Source organism: Lycorma delicatula, chromosome 1, assembly GCF_047948215.1.
Source record: "Lycorma delicatula isolate Av1 chromosome 1, ASM4794821v1, whole genome shotgun sequence".
NCBI classification, from domain to species: Eukaryota; Metazoa; Arthropoda; class Insecta; order Hemiptera; family Fulgoridae; genus Lycorma; species Lycorma delicatula.
In genome coordinates, this window is record NC_134455.1 from 299,056,676 (window position 1) to 299,076,770 (window position 20,095).

The 20,095-nt window shown below is 28.1% G+C and overlaps 1 protein-coding gene across 1 annotated transcript in view; it reads left to right on the forward strand.

Annotated features, from left to right (window-relative positions):
* LOC142317857 (suppressor of lurcher protein 1-like) overlaps nt 1-19,859 on the forward strand; it is a 545,965-nt gene extending 526,106 nt beyond the window's left edge. Inside the window, exons 11-12 of the mRNA XM_075354406.1 lie at nt 6,462-6,718; nt 19,725-19,859. Coding sequence (XP_075210521.1) covers nt 6,462-6,718; nt 19,725-19,783 — 316 coding nt within the window. The 3' untranslated portion in view covers nt 19,784-19,859. The remainder of the gene's footprint in view (nt 1-6,461; nt 6,719-19,724) is intronic.
* Nucleotides 19,860-20,095: the final 236 nt, after the last annotated feature.

The window sequence follows — 20,095 nt, forward strand, 5'->3', positions numbered from 1 at the left end:
TATTCACATGGAACGAACAGAAAGCAAACACAAAATAGCAAATCCTGTTAGTGACGTTGAGTTCAGGTACAAATATCTGCCACCACATCCTCCTCTGCTCTGATGGATTACTAATCTCCATTCCGCATCTGTATTCACATGTACTACTCCTACGTTAACAACCATCGATTCATTTATAGCCCAGTATTCCCTTGTGAAATGGTTACAACTCTCATACCATGTTCATAGTCATCTAACCAGCATTTACCCATGTTCTACATATAGATACCTTTGTGATATAGATAAATATTGCACACTTGTGCATGTGCATGAACATATTACTGTATGTGTATATTCACTTACACATATGTGTGCATGCACACACATTTGTTTACAAATAACATGTAGATTTCAACCAAATAATTTTTAGGACAAATTAGTATCATAAATTTTTTGTTTTGAAATGTGCTAAAAAGTTAAAATAGCAGTAAAGTTAGTGTTTATGAAGATGTATTTGGAAATTTTTTTTTAATTTTTCCATTAGATGTTAAATTGCCAAAAATTAGCAGATACCTGCATTTTGTTTTTGCTTGTTGAACAATTCTTTGAAAAAGAAAAGTAATATCAGTTATAAAGAACTTTAATCAGTGAAATATTATTATTTAGTTTGAAATATTTGGATTTGAAGAAAATTTTTTTTTTTAGAATTTAATAATTTTTGGTGAGGTTGAACTACAATATAATCCATACTTGAGTTAATATAATTATTCATCTAAAAATTACTTCTTTTGTACATTAGGGTCTATAAATAATGTAAACGTTGAATTGGTCATATATTTGTTGTATCAATAACTGTTTAGTGATTTGACATTAGGCCTTCTGAGCCTATTTTATATATAACTGCTGGTTTCCTCAATAGATTATTTCAGACTAATAAATTCATTTTTATCAAATTTTCACAATTAATTGTATAAAGAGTACACAGATAAGTAGATTGAAGAAGTATGGTAAAAATAGTATCTTATAATTAGAGGCATACCATAGGTTTAATGAAAAAATTATGCAAATGTTAGTGTTGGAGCTTTCTAAAGCATTTCATCTTATTGTTATGAGGTGAATTGAGTTGGTGAGAAATGTAAAGGTGACAACTCTTTTTTAAGTTAGTTCAGGGATTTTAATATTACCTTCCATAATTCATAGATAAATCAGTTTTTTCAGTAACTCTTGTTGTCAAATGTGTTTGAAGAAATGAATGGTATGATGTATAATTAAATAACATTCACAAAATATTTCTATCTTTCTTGTTACTCATAAATTATTCTACTATCTCTTAAATATGGTATCTTTACCATATTTTAGCAAGGTACACAGTGATTCAGATACTGAATCCATTATTGACGAATTACTTGAAAGTACTCCTCTCATAGTTGCAGTATCCTGGGTTCATAAATTTTATATTTTGTTAAGTTTTAGGAACTCAACAACTTAGGTTTCAACTTAAGTTTCAGGAACTTAAAGTTGATCTAAGGAAGTAAATGAATAAGCTGCACTATATAAAAATTTACACTTATCAGCATCTTTCTATAATTCTTAAATGGCTACTAAACATAGATAATTATCCTGTAACCTTCATATTTATTGAAGAATAGTTCTTAGAAATCTCCATCTTTCCTATATTCTAAAATTATCTTGTCTTAGAGTCTCTTTTTGGAATAAATCATTTATTTTTCATATCTTTCTCTTCCTTTCTTTATAAGGATTATAAGCCCTTAATATATAAATACAATCTTCTAACATGGTTGATGTCATTCTACAGTCCCTGCATTATCTATGATAAAGTTCATTGAAACATTTTAAGCACCACAGTTAAAAAAAAAGTTAATGAATACTTTTTACATTCTCTATCTTTTATTGACTTACTTACTTATTTCCTGCAAATTGACAACTTCAACCTGTTTCTTATCATGTGCTACATTCCTCTTCTCCTGGAGTTTATTGCTACTGTTGTCCATACAAGCCAGGGAATGATTACTTTGTTATATCGCAGTAACTGCCTTGTAAGAAGAGAAACCCAAGGCCTTCACAGTTACATCAATTATAATTTATCAAAATAGTACGACCAGACTTTATGTTGAAGAAATAAAAATAACTTTCATTAGCGTAATTTTTAGATGTTAAAAAGCTATGGTATCCTATCATTGGCTTAAAAGGCGTAATAGATACGTACAGTTTTTCTTAAATACTAATATAGAAATTTCTTATCTTTCCTTGTTTTGCACGCAATTGTAATTTTTTAGTAGCCCTGAAAGCTATAGATAGTGAAAGCTCAGCCTATAAAGATAAGTTTCTGAGCGATTTTCTGGGTGACTGAGTCAAGCGTTGTTTCACGTAGTCTAGAAATTCTACTGTTAACAGTGATCGTCCACCTGTGCTTTTCCGATAGTGTACACTCCCAGTCTCATGAAATTTATTAATTAAACGCAATATTGTCGACTTATTAGGAACTGAATAATTGGGAAACTTTTTCCGAAATTTGCCCTTCACCCATTCGTATGATTGATATACACAATAAATCTCAATAATAAATACATGTTCACCCTTGGAAAACGATAGTTAACACAAGAGACAAATTTATTCTGGTATAACAATAGTGCATAAGAAGGACATTTCAACTGCTACAAGCTGCATAGTGTAACCATCTAACATGTAGGGAGAAATAAAAGTTACCTATTCCTGACTTCTTCCATCTAATCTTAGGGCTGAAACATCCGTTACAATGCGTATTTAAATAGCCCAAAATTACTTTTTTCAAACAATGAAACTCACCTTTTAAAATTAAAACAATTTTTTTTTTTATATTTTGCTTTATCTTCCTTCAGTTTAAATATTTTTCAGAGATTTTTAGAAAATTTATATTCCAAATATAGAGCTATCAAGAAGTATCTATATTTTTTTGAAATTTTAGATTCAGATTTAAATTAAAAAAATTTTTTAACATTTTTTTTATTTTAGCTTTTGTTAAAGGAGGTGTTACATTTAGACAAAACTTTACTTTAGAAAATTTGTCACGCTTAACCTATATACGAATATTTTAAGGAAACGTTTTTCATAAAATTTATTCCCCACCTGTTAAAAATACATATTTTCTTTTACAGTGTCATAATTAAATGATAATTGTAATAGTTTTTTCCTTTAAAATAATTTTATTTTTTCTCAAAATTAACCAAATATTTCTTTGATTTGTTAAATTAATTCCAGGAAAATTATAAATTTTAATCTTAATAAAAAGCGAATGAAATACTGCAAAATATTTCTTGATTTTTTTTAATCATTTAACACTTGTAGATTAGAATTTACAGTTTAAAAATTATTCACATTTAGTTTAGTTCTCTCATTTCGGTGAGAACTATAGTTCTCAAGGGAAATGAGAAAGAAGCAAACTGTCTGAAATATTTTCGTATATAATATAAATAAAATGTGCAATAATTTATAATAAACAATTTGAGTCATAAAATAAAATAATGAAAAAAGTATAAACAATGAGAATCCACCGTTAAATTGAATAAATTGATTTTCAAGCAAATATGGATATTTTAAACTGTGGTTGGTTAAAAATTAATAATTCGTGTTTAAATATTTATCACGTTTTGATCAAATTTTATAAATTCCATTTTAATAGTATTAATGGATACAAATGATTTAATAATTAAAGTTATTTGCGTACAAGGCAGAATCAACGAAGCTGTATATTTGCATTGTTAAGATATGTTTTGAAGTTAAAAAAGTCCATTAGCAGGATGAATGAAATATAAAGGATAATTTTTTTTAATAAATTTATTGATTAATGATATGCATAATCCACCACACCTTCATCATTTCTCTGTATAACTTTTATGATATGAAATATGAATTTATAATGAAATGAATTTTTTTGAAAAAGTTTTAATAAAATTTATAAAATTAATATTATCAAATCCTTTACGTAATATTTAAAAAAAAACTAAATTAAAAAAAAAAAAAAAACATTGAAATAATTAGTTTTACACGAGGACCCAAAAAGGAGTATATTATATTTAGGATGTATGTATGAATTTTTGTTCTACGGCTGAACCGATTTAGATGTATGACCCCGTGTTGGAAACCTTACGTTACTGGAAGTGTCATAGACTATCTATCTATCTATCTATCTATCTATATATATATATATATATATATATATATATATGTTAACATAAATTTAAAAAATTAGAAAAAATTATACTCTTTACGAATATTGTATATAAAATTGTGTTTTCCTATATTAGTAATTGTCCTATATTAAACAGCAATGTTTGTCAGAAATGTTTTATTTTGTCGGTCGTGTTTTTTAATTTTTAATATTTATCTCTTGTAACAAAAATTGAACTAAATCACTCTTGAATTAAACCGTTCAGGTTAACATAACTTTCTCACTCATCAAACATTACTCACAACTTAAGAAACAAAGAGTATTTAAGAATTACTTCATCATTATGTTTAATAATAATTTAAGTTAACATTTTTTTATTAATTTTTTTTTTTGTTCTGTGATATCTGATAAGAATTTCATTTAACAAAATTGGCAGTATCAAATATCGGCAAGTATATTATAATGAAATCGTTCAGTTATGCTACCAAAGAAGTAAAATCACCGTAAACATTACTAAAATATAAACTAATATTTTAGTGAATTTTTATTATGTAAAAGTGAAATTTTGCCTTATAATTTTTTTCTTAACTAGAAGAATACGCGTAATATTACTAATAAAATGTCAGATAGCTTTGTTCTAATAACCCAACGGGTTGTCTAGTCGTGAACGCGTCTCCCAAATCACCTGATTTCGAAGTCGAGAGTTCTAAGGTTGAGATCCTGGTAATGGCAGTTACTTTTATACGGATTTGAATACTAGATCGTGGATACCAGTGTTCTTTGGTAGTTGGATTTCAATTAAACACACATCTCAGGAATGGTCGAACTGAGACTGTGCTACACTTCATTTACACTCATACATATCATCCTCATTCATCCTCTGAAGTAATACCTGAACTGTAATTCCCGGAGGCGAAAAAGAAAAAAAGCTTCATTCTAATAAAAGTTATATTCATCTGAACACAGAAAAATAATTAGCATTTTATCATATATATGAATTAGTACTAATGGAAATTATTTGTAGTTGTATTTTGTGTATTGTGTATATGTAGCTATATCATGAAATCTATGCACTCACTTTTATGTTAGCTAGAGTAAAAATATCTATCCATAAAAACTCCAATAATATGCAGAAAAAATAAGAAAATTTATCTTAAAAGATAAAGATAAAAAACTTATAAATAATACAACTTTTACACATAGCTAGCTACATGTTGAACTTACCTTCCACAGTTGGAGAACGGCCCTCATAGAGAACGGCATTCATAGCTCTAGAGCTATGAATGCAAGAAGGAAAGTATGAAAATCAATTAAAATATGAGGTATATATTTTTTTTTATTTGTCGACGTTTCAAGACTCAGGGATCCCAAAAGACAAAAAAGAATACTAGAGGGTAATGTTCATACGTACGTCAGTCCGTCGATGTTTGAAGCTTAATCGGTTTGACTGGTTAAATTTGACTGATGAAAATTTGTACGAACTCGTGCGTATAGGGCAATTTGTTGACAAAATTTATGGGTAAACATCTCCAGATGGTGAGGTAGATAGATTTTACATTCTTGCATGCTTATCTTATCATTTAAAAAAAATAATTTTTCCTACAAAATTTTCATTCCCTCAAAAACGATAAAAGCAAAAAATTTGTTTATTGCATTTTTAAATTGAATTTTATCTGTTCCTAAGCATAGTAGTAGTAACTGACCAAAAAATATTTGGTAGTAATATCGGAGAGCCGATCAAAATACAAAAATATAGATTTTTTTGAATTTTGTAAACATTTTTGGTTTATTTTCATATATTATTATTTTCCCACTATACAAGAATAAATAATCAATGCCAGGAAATTATTGCAACTTTGTTGGCAGCTTTTTAAAATTATTTACTTCATCCTCTGGTCAAAAGAAAAATACATTCAAATGTTTCTTTTCTTCAGGTAAAATTTTTCTTACAGCAAACTTATCCTTTTAACTGGTAATGAACGATTTACATGTGATTACTAAACTTAGAAAAATAATATGACTAATTTTTTAAATTATTTTTCAAGCATTCTTTTATTTATTCCCATAAGCCAGAGAAACTAATTGTAACATGAGCTGGATAAATTCCATATCATTTGAGATAGGTTCATAATCCACGATTTTATATATAAGATATATTATAGATTAACTTTTATCAGTTTTGTATAATAAGGGTAACTTTTTTTTATAAACATCTTTTGTAAGGTTTAAAATAAAATTAAAAGAATCTAGCTTCTAAATATAATTTATTGATTAATTATATTGATTTATTCTATTATAATTTCTTTTTTAACAGTTGTGAAGCCAACTCAGCAAGTGATTATGTGGAATTTTCGGACGTGATGACAAGGGATGAAAAATATCCTCGCAGTTGCGGACAATTACAAAGTTTCTTTGTACAATCCGAAAATAATTTTTTCAGAATGACATTTCGTTCGAATGACAGATTAGACGGAACGGGATTCAATGCAACCTATCGGTTCTTTCCAGCGGACCGTACTAGTTCTTTGCCTCGACCAACGCATACATCTCATGCACTTCCACATTTACCAGGTAAAAACAAATATCATATTTCATCAAATTGGAAATGTTTTATTATTAATTAAAATTTAAGGATAACAGATGATATGATATTCTGCAGCTTTTTACGTGGAGAATTATATCGCATGAGCCTCCATTATTCAATTGATTTTTTCAGAACTTTCTTGACGTTTCCCAAAATCTGGAGTCTTTTACACGTCATTTCTCAATTTCCCACAACTCTTTTCAAAAGGACATTCAGACGATAATCTTTTTTTAGTCAATGCCTCATCTAGTTCCTCATCTAGTTTTTTCTATTTTAAGTACCTTGAATTTTTCGCTTCATTTTAAACCAAAAATTGTTGACATAGTTTGTTTTCTTAGTAGAAAATTAGATGGCTATTCCACTTCTAAACAATCATCATCATTAGAAGCTAATGAAGGAGTATGTGTAATATATAAATAAATAATCAGTAAATATTGTATACAAGTAAATAATTCTTAGTATAGAATAAAGAAAAGAGTAAATAAGTAATATTGAGTATTTTTAAAAGTGTTTTTATTCATTTATTTTTGGAAAAAAATAGCAATGTGTAGTTTGACTTCATAAAATTTCATTTAAGTACTTAAAGATGCATTAAAAGCATTTGCAATTACATTTGCAATTTTTAAGATAAATAGGTATTTGTCTTAAGAAAGATAAAGATATCATGAATCTTTAGCCAATCACAACATATCCCTGCCATAAATATGTTTTAAGGTCATAGGTAGCCGTTTAATTTTCATAAGCAGAAAACATTATTAATGAATTCAAAATCTTTGAAGGCTCGCAGTAATAAAAAACTATTAAAAAACAATAGCGGATTAATATCCGCTATTGTTTTTTAATAGTGAATTCTCTTTATCACTCTCTAATTCCTGTTAACATGAGCATCTTCTTAGAACTATCTTTTCTAATAAATTAATATTGTATTTTTTTTTCTAGAAAGCTGGTTCTATTACTGTCAATATCAGTTTCCAGTTAATGCTAGTCCAAAACCGAAATTTCTCGTCTTTAATATTTATATATATATGTATTTATATTTCAATATTTACATAAGAAATATTTTGTTCATAACGAGCGTAAATTCTCCTTTATTTTAGTTTTAATATTTCTTTACCTTTTACCTAAATTTTACTTATTTCTTTAAAAATCAGTTTATAAATGCTGGCACTTTTTTTTAAGAGAAGTTCACCAGATAAGATAAACTTTTTAACTATATGTCTTATTTGTAAACTATGAAACATTTCAAGCATTACTCGAATTCAAATCTGCAGTGATTGAAAGGCAAAGGTCCTTTCACTTTGTGGTGAGTGTCGGCGAAATGATAACACATTTACTTGTTTAGAAAGCGTAATAAAATTTCAATATAGAAACGAACTTAAACGAATTATTAAATAAATATTATAAAGCATACTTCCTGTAATCAAACTTTCTTGTATCTTGCAATGTTTAGCGTTTAGTAGACCTCCGATTTACTATAGCCTATCTGAAAGAAAAGAATACACCTAAGTCTTGGTATGGTAGCTGAAATTTAAGACATAATTTTTGGTAAAGAACGTTCTATTTGGTGTTAAATTCCCAAGCACAACAGTATTAACAAATTTTAATTTTTTAATTTCGACGAGATTACTAAATAGATTTTGAATTGTATGTATATTTAAATGATTTAAAAAAAAAAATGATTTACTAATATAATTTAGGATTATTTACTAAATAATTTATATTAATAAGATGGTAATTTTTTTCCTTTATCATCAATGAAAAGTTTCTTTATAATTTATTATCATAACATTATAATCAGAATTTTCATTTTATTTATAATCTTAATGTTTAAGTTTACCACTATTCTTGCTTTTTGAACAAAAGCGCAAGAAAAACGACTTTTCGTTTCCGACATTCACTACGTCGCAGACAGAAAATCACTGATTTTCAGAGTACAAACAATACATACATTCGAGTACCTAATAGATCCGCACACAAGCATCAAGTTTGAACTTACTCACTCTTACAGTTTCAACTGTGACTCACTGCATAGAACGTAAAAAAAATACCCCCTACACAATCAACATAATCTCAATATTTTTTTCGACCTTAAATTGAACGTAACTCAAGGACATCTAAATTTCTATAAAATTTATCTAGTAGTTTTAGAAATTTTCGAGCCACAAAAGATACATATAATCCTTGTACATACTTATACGCACACTTATATATATATATATATATATATATATATTTAAATAATCAAATTTATGTGAATAGTATTTTTATACTTCTCATACCTCGAAACGTAAAGAATATTCCATTTTCACTTCCCACTCACACCAAGCAAGTAACCAAAAGTAGTACCGTACTTCTCTTCTAAAATTCGGTAAAAAAAAAAAACGAAGTTGATGTCTGTTAAAAGGTTACTTCATTTAACAGGTAATAGATGTAGATGGTATTACAAAAAATATTAGTTTAGGGCACTTTTTAGCAACGTACTCTAACGACAAGAACACAGAAATTATGGTAATTTCTTCTTATTGAATTCTCGTATATAATATCCCAGTGCTAAAGCAGTGGCGTTAAACCAAATAATAATTTATAAATTAACCAGAGTTACAGTTAGTAATAATTGTTATTAATTAAATTATTGATAATTATTTTTAACCTGATATTTATCACTTTATTTCCTCTGAAAGGATATCCAAATACAGTTTTTTATTACTAAAATTTACTTTCATGAATATTAAATTAAAGATTAAATAAATCTTAGAAAATTAAAAATAATGCTTCACTCTTATTTTTATCTGATTTTATAGTTTTTTCATTTAACTATTTTTTTGTGTTATGATATTTAAGTATTGCACTGGATATACAATTGAATATTGAGTGTAATATCGAGTTGAGAATTATGTATTATAAATTTCTAATAAATTACGCATTTTAATTTATTTCAATCATTTTTTTTATTCTCAGGATGAAACTAATTGAATGATATAACTAAAACTAAAATTCCAAAGTATAAAAACTAAATTTTAATAAGAACATAAAAGAAGACAAAGCTTTTTTAACAAAATCAATAAAGTTTTATTTTGTGCATTATTATCATTATTTGATAATATTTTAATGGAGCCAGATGTAGTAACAGATTTCATCCAATTCAATAAAAAGAGAGGGAAAATGAAGAAAGAAGAATGTAGAAAGAACTAAAAGGGATCTTTATTTAGAGTAACGGGTCCGTTTAACAATTTTTTCTCTGTAATAGAGACAATGGCAACCCCAGAAGCTACTGTTCGACCAGAAGGATTGCCAGACCGGAAAAAGAACTTATAGAAAAATGTAAGGACGCAGACACCGAAAATTATTGTGTTTTAACAATCAAACGGACGGGTCGGGAACTGGTTCTGCAGGGCAGGAAGTTGACAGTTCAACAGCAGAAGCAAGTGGATACCAACTATTTCGGTTCCGAAAAAGCATTCTATAAGGTTCTTCTCTATCTTCTACTGCTTAAGCTGAGGAGTTTTGATTTTGGCGAGGGGTATGTAGAGGGGTTAAAATCGTGCCTAACAGGAAGAAACTTAGATTTTCGGTATGGTGCAGTATCATCCCGGTTTTATTCGATAAAGTCTGTAGTTCTCAAGGGTATAATCTTGTACCATTTTTATTCTTGATATTTATCAGTGGTATCCGCGCTGCTATTGTGATTTTTAACTATACGCAGATTCTGTAAAAGTATATCGAATCATTTTGGGTGACGATGATCATTTCATCTAGCAGAATAATATTGATAGTGTTTTTAACCGGGTTCAAGTTAATCATATGCTGCTCAATGTGGGTAAAATTATGATGATCACATTTTTAAGGAAAAAAAGAATCTCGAATTACTCATACCAGATCTCATTTAAATTTATTGAGAGAGTGACGAATATTAAGGATTTGGGTGTGTTATAGATGAGAAATTCTTCAAGTTGAAGTAGTTTGAAGAGACAGTTGGCTTGAGTCGAAGAAGTCTTAGCCTGTTAAGAAGGATCACTCGGGAATTTGAAAACAATAGTACTTGCGTCTTGATTTACAATTCCATAATTGGATTAACTTAGACTTTTCCACTCTTATTTGAAACAACAACAGACAATGTACAGCTAATTCAACCGAAAGCATCCGAGAAAAGTTCTTGTCATGGATTCGTCATAGGTTCAACCATCTCTATCATTGGAAGTTACAAGAGAAGTGTTGGCCAAAGGACGAACCCCAAAACTATATACAGATATACTTACATTTCGGAAACACAAGAGCATTTCGTGGAGGAGTAATAGAATTAGTGAAGCGATAAAAAGAAACAAATGAGCAAAAACGCTTTCAAGAATACACATCGTAAAATTGAATTGCTTTTAAAAAACACAAGGCATATGCAAATAGAATTATGTCAATTTCAAAAATTTTCCTGTAATAAATTACTATCATCTATTAGCAGAAGTATTACTGCAGCAAACGTTTGGAAGAAAGGGAATGCTATTTGTGGACGTACAAATTTTACTTCCATAACTTGCTTTCAATATTAAAATATATATTCCAAACGAAATTGCCAAATTATTAGCCAGTAAATTCGAAGAACCCAATAAATGGGCTAATTATAAGACATGCTTTAAAAATAAAAAAAAACAGAACTTGTGGGTCACCTAAAGTTTTAGAAACATAATTAATTTTTCAACAATGTACCTTTCAAAATAGATGAACTTGTGATAGTAATGGAGAAAACTAGCAATACAGCATCTGGTCTAGACGAAATGTATTAGACTATGATTAGACTGTCAAGTAAATTTTGAATTGCTACAATTATATAATCTGATATGGTGAGATGGAATCTACCCGCGGAAGTGTAGTAAGAAAGCATACATTTTTCCAATTCCAAAAAAATATAAAAATTTGACTGATTCCAATAGTTACCGTCCTATCTTTACATGTACTATTGGAAAAAACTTCGAAAAATGATAAATAATCCACTATTTTGGATTTTAGAAAGAAAAAGTCTTTTTTCAGTGCATCAGGTAGGATTTCGGCAGTACCATTCAATTACTAATAAAAGTATAAATTTAGAAAATACTACATAGAACAGTTTCATCAGCAGGAAACACTGTGTGGGATTCTTTTTCGATCTGCAGAAGGCTTTTAATATGATGGCGTCACAGAAAATTGCTTAAACTATATGAATAGGGGGCATTAGCGGCAATTTAACACTGGACAACTACATGAACGACCGTACATTTCAACTATGAGTTTATAATGAGTATTCGTCAGATAAAAGATTTGAAAATGACATACCGTAAGGCTCCCCACTGAACGATACCTTGTTTACGATTACCTTCAATAAGTTGATATTAGGCATTACTAACGGGACAGCGATGTACATTTATATGAACTCCAGGGCACACTGGTATATCAGGAAATAAAAGCGCAAAGCTGCCAGACTGGGAACAATTTGTGAGAATATGGACATGACTTCTACTCGAGTGGCAGACGTTGCAAATCGTCTAACTATGACTGTCAGAACCATGTGTAGTAACGAATGGAGAAGATTAAATCCAATAAAATTTACTCCAAATAAATAGAAGAGCTATGCGAAACTGACTCGCGCAGAAATGGTGGCGTTGACCAGACTCATAATCCGCGAATAACAACCTCATACTTGTTAACCGCCGAAGAAACCAATGTGCAGTGTATTTCTGCCCAATTACTGCCCATTATAAATATAATGGGTAAATACCCAATCACTGTTGAGCATTTTCTATAAGTGTGTAGAATATAAGAATGCCTCAGAAAGAGGTACGGACTAAGAAATGATACTGCAGATGATTTTAAAAAAAAATAGTTGCATACCTACATTACTGTAAAATAACTAACGCGTTTATATTAAGCCATCAACGAAGTCTGTACGTGTTGTTTGACTGAGAATCCTTTAGCGAAGACGCTTTACATCTGAATATAAATTTTGAATTTTTAGTGATACTATGCAACTTTCTTTTTTTTTATTATCTTACTGTATTTAATGTATTTGATTTTTTTTTATTTATGCAAATGTCAGCCCCTTTACACCCTGTAACTTTTATTTGTGTGCATCTTGTTTAAATACCTCATTTTATGTTTATTTTCGAGTTTATTAAAATTTAAGAGCCCCATACACCCTTATATCTGACGAACCTGTTGATGATTTAATTATTTTTTTAAACAATGTGACAAGAGTTAATGACTTTAGAAGTCGATGCCGATATAAAATAAAAGAAAAAATAAATAAAGAAAGAAAATAATTATAATTATGTTCGTAAGTATTCTATTGTTAGTGTACTACATAATATTATAATCTGCTTACTTATACTGTTTGACAAATTTGGAGTCCTCTTGATTTATTTTAAAATTAATAGCCAGTTACTTTTTAATATTTAATTTTAATATGAAATTTCTAATATAGATTAATAAAAGTATAGCAGAATTTAATGTTTTTTTAGTCTCATCTTTATGAAACAGTCCCGGTTTGAATAGCAAACTCCGAGACTGGACTTTTTTTGACATTTCAATGGTTTCCGCCGTAGAAAGACTTTACTATAATAATTTTGTTTTTACGCGCAATACATTTTCTTCCATTAATTTAATCAACTTTATAAAAAAAAATTTAAATACAAGGTTCAACGACAGCTATCGTATTTTTATCTTTCAATTAAGTTTAACTTTAATACGAATCTGTTTTGACTTTTGATGAATGATTTAATTAGTTATAAATTTTAATTAATTGAAAGAAATAAACTTACGATAGCAGTTGTAAGATATATATATATATATATATATTTATATGTATATATAAATTAATGCTTGACTCAGAATTCTTATTATAAATTTATACAAATATTTCAAACGTTTTCTTTGAATTATTAATCACTGGAGCACCAGCTGTAAGGAAAACTATTAATTATTAAAATAAGTTTAAAAAAAAAATTAATTATCTTGACTATTTATCTCATTTACTACTAGTTGCCAGCTAATAAAAATAAAAAAGCAAATAAAAAAATGAAATAAAAGCAGCTTTATTGCAAGCTGAGGGCTTAGTTTAATTAAGTAATAGGCAAATTCTTTTCTAGTTTTGGAAACACTCTTTACAGAATTCACAGCATGTATTTTTGTGAATACACACGAAATTTCATTTCCAAAGCAGTTTGTTTTTCTTTTTATTTATTCCATTTCTTTTCTATATGTACACTTACATTCTTTTTAGCATCTCTAAAAATAAATTTCACTTTTATCTTTTCTTTTTAACCAAAAAATAAATGAAAATGGCATGAAATTCGAAAATTAACATTCTCTCTAAAATTTGAATACAAAACATTTCCATTTTTATTTTAAAGTGTAACAGAATAACATCTTATAATAAAAATAAAGAAAAAACTGATTACGTAATCTGATTGATTAATCTTTTAAAGGTACTAAATAAAAATCTTTTAATCGGTTTCTAATTTTTTTCTTTTTTTTTGCAATAATTTTAGTATTTTTTTTATTCTTTATTTGTTCGAAAATATTTTATTAGGTATTTAAATTTATAAAGAGTATTCAGCAAATTTATTCAACAAACTATTGATATTTATGTAAGAAAGACTTTATTAATTTGTCTGGAATAGTCTTATAAAATACTGAAACGAATTAAAAAATGTTTTCACTTTTTAAAAGTGTAATTTATTCTAGGGAAATAAACATATAATAAATACACCAAAACTGTTTTTAATATATTTGATTTGATTTACCTTTCGATAAAGAGTGAAATGTTGTGATAATTAAATTGAGCCTATTTGTTTGTTTAGTTTACGGGGATTGGTAAAATTTCATTGGTTTCATAATGTTTGGATAACCTTTCACCTTGGAAATAATAATCGCCTGTCACTTAAAATAAATAAATTGAAACATTGCAACATTCAGACTTTTCTTTTAAAAGAACCTTTGAACCGTAAAAAAAATAAAACATTCAACAATGTAAGATTCAGAATTTTTTGCCACCTCAAGTCCTTTAGTTCTTCAAACAGAGAAAAACTGCATGCTGTCATATTTTTACTGTTTATGAAATTTCTTTTACTTTTTGGAAAATAGTAAATATACCGGAGCGGTTTTGCAACTTCTTGATTTGATAAGCTTCCTTCATAAACGAAAATTTGATTGACCTCACGATTAAGATCAATTAAACAGAAGAAATATTATGTCTATTGCAATCTAAACTCTAAAATAAGAGTTTTTGCTTATTGTATGTAATATATTAAAACCGAGTTACTAGTATTGAAAAAAGATTAAATATTAAAATGATACAATTATCACCTTCTCCATTTTTTTTGCTATAACATAGTATATTGCTATGTTATAGCATATTTCTATAATTTATACTATGCTATGACAACTCTTACAACTTATAAAACGATTTTTAAGGAAACATTTCCAAACAGATCAGTATGATATGTAGTCGTCGCTATTTTCGACTATTATTGAAAAAAGATTACCTCGGTTGATTATAAAAATATAAACAAAATGCAATTTTAAACAAATCGAGAAGTTACAATTATTAAATCAATAAATTACCTAGCTCAGCTTTTCTCAACTTCGAGTTCGAGGTGATATGAAATGGTGGGAGGGGGGTTGCGAAATTAACCTAAAACTTCACTAAACAATAATGAAATCATTTTATGAGAAAAAATCATTTATTATAAAAATATTACTTACGTTTTTAAGTACACAAGTATTCGTGGATCTATGTTAGAAACATACAAAAACAAATTGTTTTCAAGAAATAAAAGACGATTCTTACATTAACTTTTTAACACAACCATAGACAAGTACCCTTTTCAGGGTTACTTGTGGTTACTTAGAGGTAAGATGTGGTGAAAGGAATGAACATTTTCAATGCTTCTGTGACTAAATTTCTATATTCACTTCGACAAATAAGCCAAAATGTATCTAAATCTTCAGATCTAAATTGTAGTTGCAATATTTTGTCGGTAGAAATTTAGATCAACTGGTCGTAAATCCCAAATGGAAACTTAGCAGCTGCAATAACGTTTTCATTAAATGGATTCAGTACCCATCTCTTAGAGAAATCATTTTTATCTTCCGGGAAATACTCCGCCAACTGAATTTGTAGCTCACACAAATACATCTTCATGCTATCCAAATTGTGCTGAATTGAACGAACTGTATCTCCTTCATCCAGATGTTTCTCACTATAGTCGGAAATGAGGAGAAAAATATCTAAATTTTTGCTTTGCAAACTAATAATTCAGATTATCTAGATGCTTAATGAAAGGATGAATTTTGTCTGTCATTAATAAAATGTTTTTTTCATGTCCTTGTAAATTTACGTTCAAGTCGTTTATATGCGGTAATGTATTCAGCTAAGTAAACTAAAAGCAACATATACTCATTATTCTGTAAAAACATAGAGAATGTCTTTGTTTATCCTGGAAAAGTATTATTAATTTATCTCGCAATTCTAATAACCGGGTTAACACTTTACTCCGGGATAATCATCTGACTTCCTTATGGAGAAAAAGAGATTTTTTCTCGGCTCATTTCATCGCATATTTTAGCAAATAACCTTGAAACCTTGAAATGATCGACTTTTAATAAAATGGAACATTTTTATAGCTTTACAAAGAATTCGTTTGAGATTTTCCGGCATATATTTTATGGCAAGTGCATGTCAGTGAAGGAAGCAGTGCGTTCATTCCGCCCTTGTTAAAAGTCGATCTTTTAATATTTTCAGAAATTCGCTATTCTTTCCTGTTACCACCTTTGCTCCATCACTACATACTGTAATACATTTTGTCCAATCTATTTTATAGTTTTTGTAGCTTCATAAAAAACATCGAAAAGACATTGTACTGTTGTCTTGTTGCATGACCAGGTATTGGATTTACAAAACAACATAACGTTTTTGATTGATCTATTCTTATCACATTTATACCTCACAAAACATAAGAATTTATGAATGTTTGCCGTATCTGTTGATTCATCAATTTGAACACTACAAATTTTACTTGAACTCACTTACTAAATTGATCACGAACATCGGCAATCATGTCATCGATCTGCCTTCATACAGTATCGTTCGAAAGCCAACTTTTTAATTTTTTTTGCTTCTTCCGCGCCTGGTAGAACACTGACCACATCAATTGCAGCAGATAGTATGAGGTTTTATGCGATTATTATGGGTTTGGACATCTGAGTTACTCTTAATGCTACAAAATAAGAAGTTTTAAATGCACTTTTATTAATATGGGTTGATTTATAAATAGATGCTTGCTGATTGTTCAAAGTACGTAATTGTCTTTGATTACTTGTTTGTAATCTTCTTTCTAAAAATTCCAAGTGTTTGTTTTAAAGATCCAGATTTTTTGTTTTCAAGCATCGAGTTAATTTTGTTGGCTTCATGCTTTCATCACAGAGGACTTGAAAGCAAAAAACACACTGTGGCTTTCCATCCAATGAGGTAAAATCACAATTTAAACAACTGTCTGTAGAATATTGTCTTTTTACTAATCGATTCACTAGTTGTAGATGATTCACTTCGTTTTTTCACAAATTTATCCATTTTACATAAGAATTTGCGCATAACTGAAAAAAAAGAAAACAGTTACACCGTTTGACCGCACATAAAAAATCTAAACCTCACTTATGATTATTTTCAGTGAAATATGCTTTTAAAAACTTAAATAAAGGCACCAGCCACACGTATCGCATTCGCAACTAAACTGGCGTTCTGCACTCCCTTACGTCTTATTTATTCAGCTGAGCACAATGTGTTCAAACGTATCATATGCTCGAACATGGCGTGCTCAAAGCGAATATTATGGAAGCAGACAAAATTACAAGATGCACGTGCATATAAAATCGAAATCTGTAAATTTCTCGTGTTTGTACACTTCATATATGCACTTTCATATTCGTCGCTATCAACGCAGTTATATGTAATTTTAACTAGGTTTCATTGGTTGTGATTGAGGGGCGTGAAATATTCATTATATGTTTGTTTTACATTTCTGATGACGTTGAAAAATGTTGAGAATCACTGAACTAGCTTAATAATGTTATTCTACAAAGTTAAATATCAATAAAACTAGGTGTAGACTGATAAAGCACCTTAATCGGATAACAGTTTTTCAGTTTTCATTTTTAAATTAAACATATCTCTTCAGTTTCCTTTAAAAATTTCCACATCTAGCATTTCATAGTTAGACGTTAGTACTTTGAATCAAATATATCAACTGTAAAAAAGCAAATAAATTACACTTTGAATAAATGGACTAGAGAATAACGCTTAATTTTTTCTTGTGTTGAGCACAGTTTGTCCTTTCTTAATGTCTGTTTATTTTATCAAACTTCATACGTCTATTTATTGTTTTATGATGTAAAAAAAAATAAATCAAACATCTAAACCAAATCCCCTTAGTAAGATGATGTAGTCTTAGTAAAATTGATGTAATGCGTAACGAATTGTGTAACCTAGCCTGCTTGAGTTTGTTTACTGGATAAGAACTGGCGACCAACTAACTATTACTTATAGCTTAGTCATAGCTTGTATGAAATTTTATTTGAGACAAAGGGCTTTAATAAAAAGAAATAAAATATATATATATAAAGTAATAATAATCGTGTTATGGAATAAATTTTAAATATCTGAAAGTTAATAACAATTTGAAATACTGAACAACAGCTGAAGAAATGAACTTTCAAACAGATTTAGTACCAAAATTCCAGTTTTTTCTTTTAACTTATAAATCGTTCATCATACAAAAATTAAGAATTTAGAAAATGATGTCTGTCATCTTTAATATTTTTTATTAATTTTTTAAAGATTTAAATGAATTGGGCTAATGATACTTTTATACAAAGTTTTAAAATATTAAATTTACTTAATCAGATTTCAAAATCAAGACTTAATTTGACAAATCGAAAATAAATAATATTAATTATTTATTTATTATCAGTTGTTTTTTTAGTTTTAATATAAAACAAAAGATGTAATTTTTTTATAATAAACGTCTTAAAATAGTTGAAATAAGTTTTTGAGGTAGTAAATTAACTACCCAGGGGAAATAATTTTTGCCAGGGTATTGTTTCTTTTTACATTTAAACCGAAAAGATAAGTGATTGTTAGGAGAAAACATCTAAATTTTTCTGCTTTTAATTCCAGCGAATATTTGAAAAATAATAATTAATTAAATAATTTGAAAAATATTTTAATTCCAAGAAATATTTATGAAAATTCAGTATTCTGAATTTTTATGAAAATTACTAGAAAGTCCTTCAAGTTTTGTTTGAATATTGGAATTCAAATAGAATTTATATAAAGGCACATGATGTAATTATTAATTAAAAATATATAAATAAGTCGGAGTTTTCATCCATTGCTTATTATTAAAGTTATTTTCTTTCATAATTTAATAAAATATCATAACTCTATTAAAAATATTTGAATAAAAGTTTTAAGGTTTTTTTTTTCAAAAAAATATTCATATATTTACTACAGAATATTTTAAAAGGAATAGTAACATTTAAATCATTGTATGTGTAGTAAAATGGTTGTATTTGGTCAGCTTAGATTGAATGCTCAGCAAGCATATATTCCTCGTCATTTTAAACAAATTCTCATTCCCATCACAATCCTATTTCCATCCTCTTATTAATTCAAATTGTGAAACTTTCTACGTTGCACAATAATGTTATTATAACACATGGTTCGATGTAAAAAAATATTCCTAATTTTGCAGACAGCTGGAGCAGCAACTTTTTTTTAACGGTCACACAGAAACAAACCGTGCTTATTTCAAACTTTGTTTTTTAATAAAAAATATAATTAATTGTAATCTCTTTATCAAAAATCTATAAAAGTAATTTGATATATCTCTATAATTTTAGATTTATAATTTTTTAAATATATTTACTTGTGAAGAATTTTTTTAATGCCACATCAATCGATTTCTGTTTCAGGTCTTTCATTACTGGACATGGTTTTGCTGTGGTTAGTAACAGCCGTAACACTTAGGTGACCACAGCAATGTGCCTAAAGAAAATACATTAATATGAATGATGTTTGTGGTAGTTTAAGTCACTGGATCATTACCCTATCAAAACTTTACTTAAAAAATTGAGTACTTAATAAAGTATACAGTATAAAAAAGTAAAAGTATAAAGTGTACAGTAAAGTATACGGTATGTATCAGTGTTATTGTTAATAACAATATTAATAATTTATAAAATTAGTTTTAACTACTACTTTTGTGCGAATTCAGATAATACTTAAACATTTTCTATAAGTTAGACATAGTTGTATATTTGCAATAGGTTTTACATGAAAAATG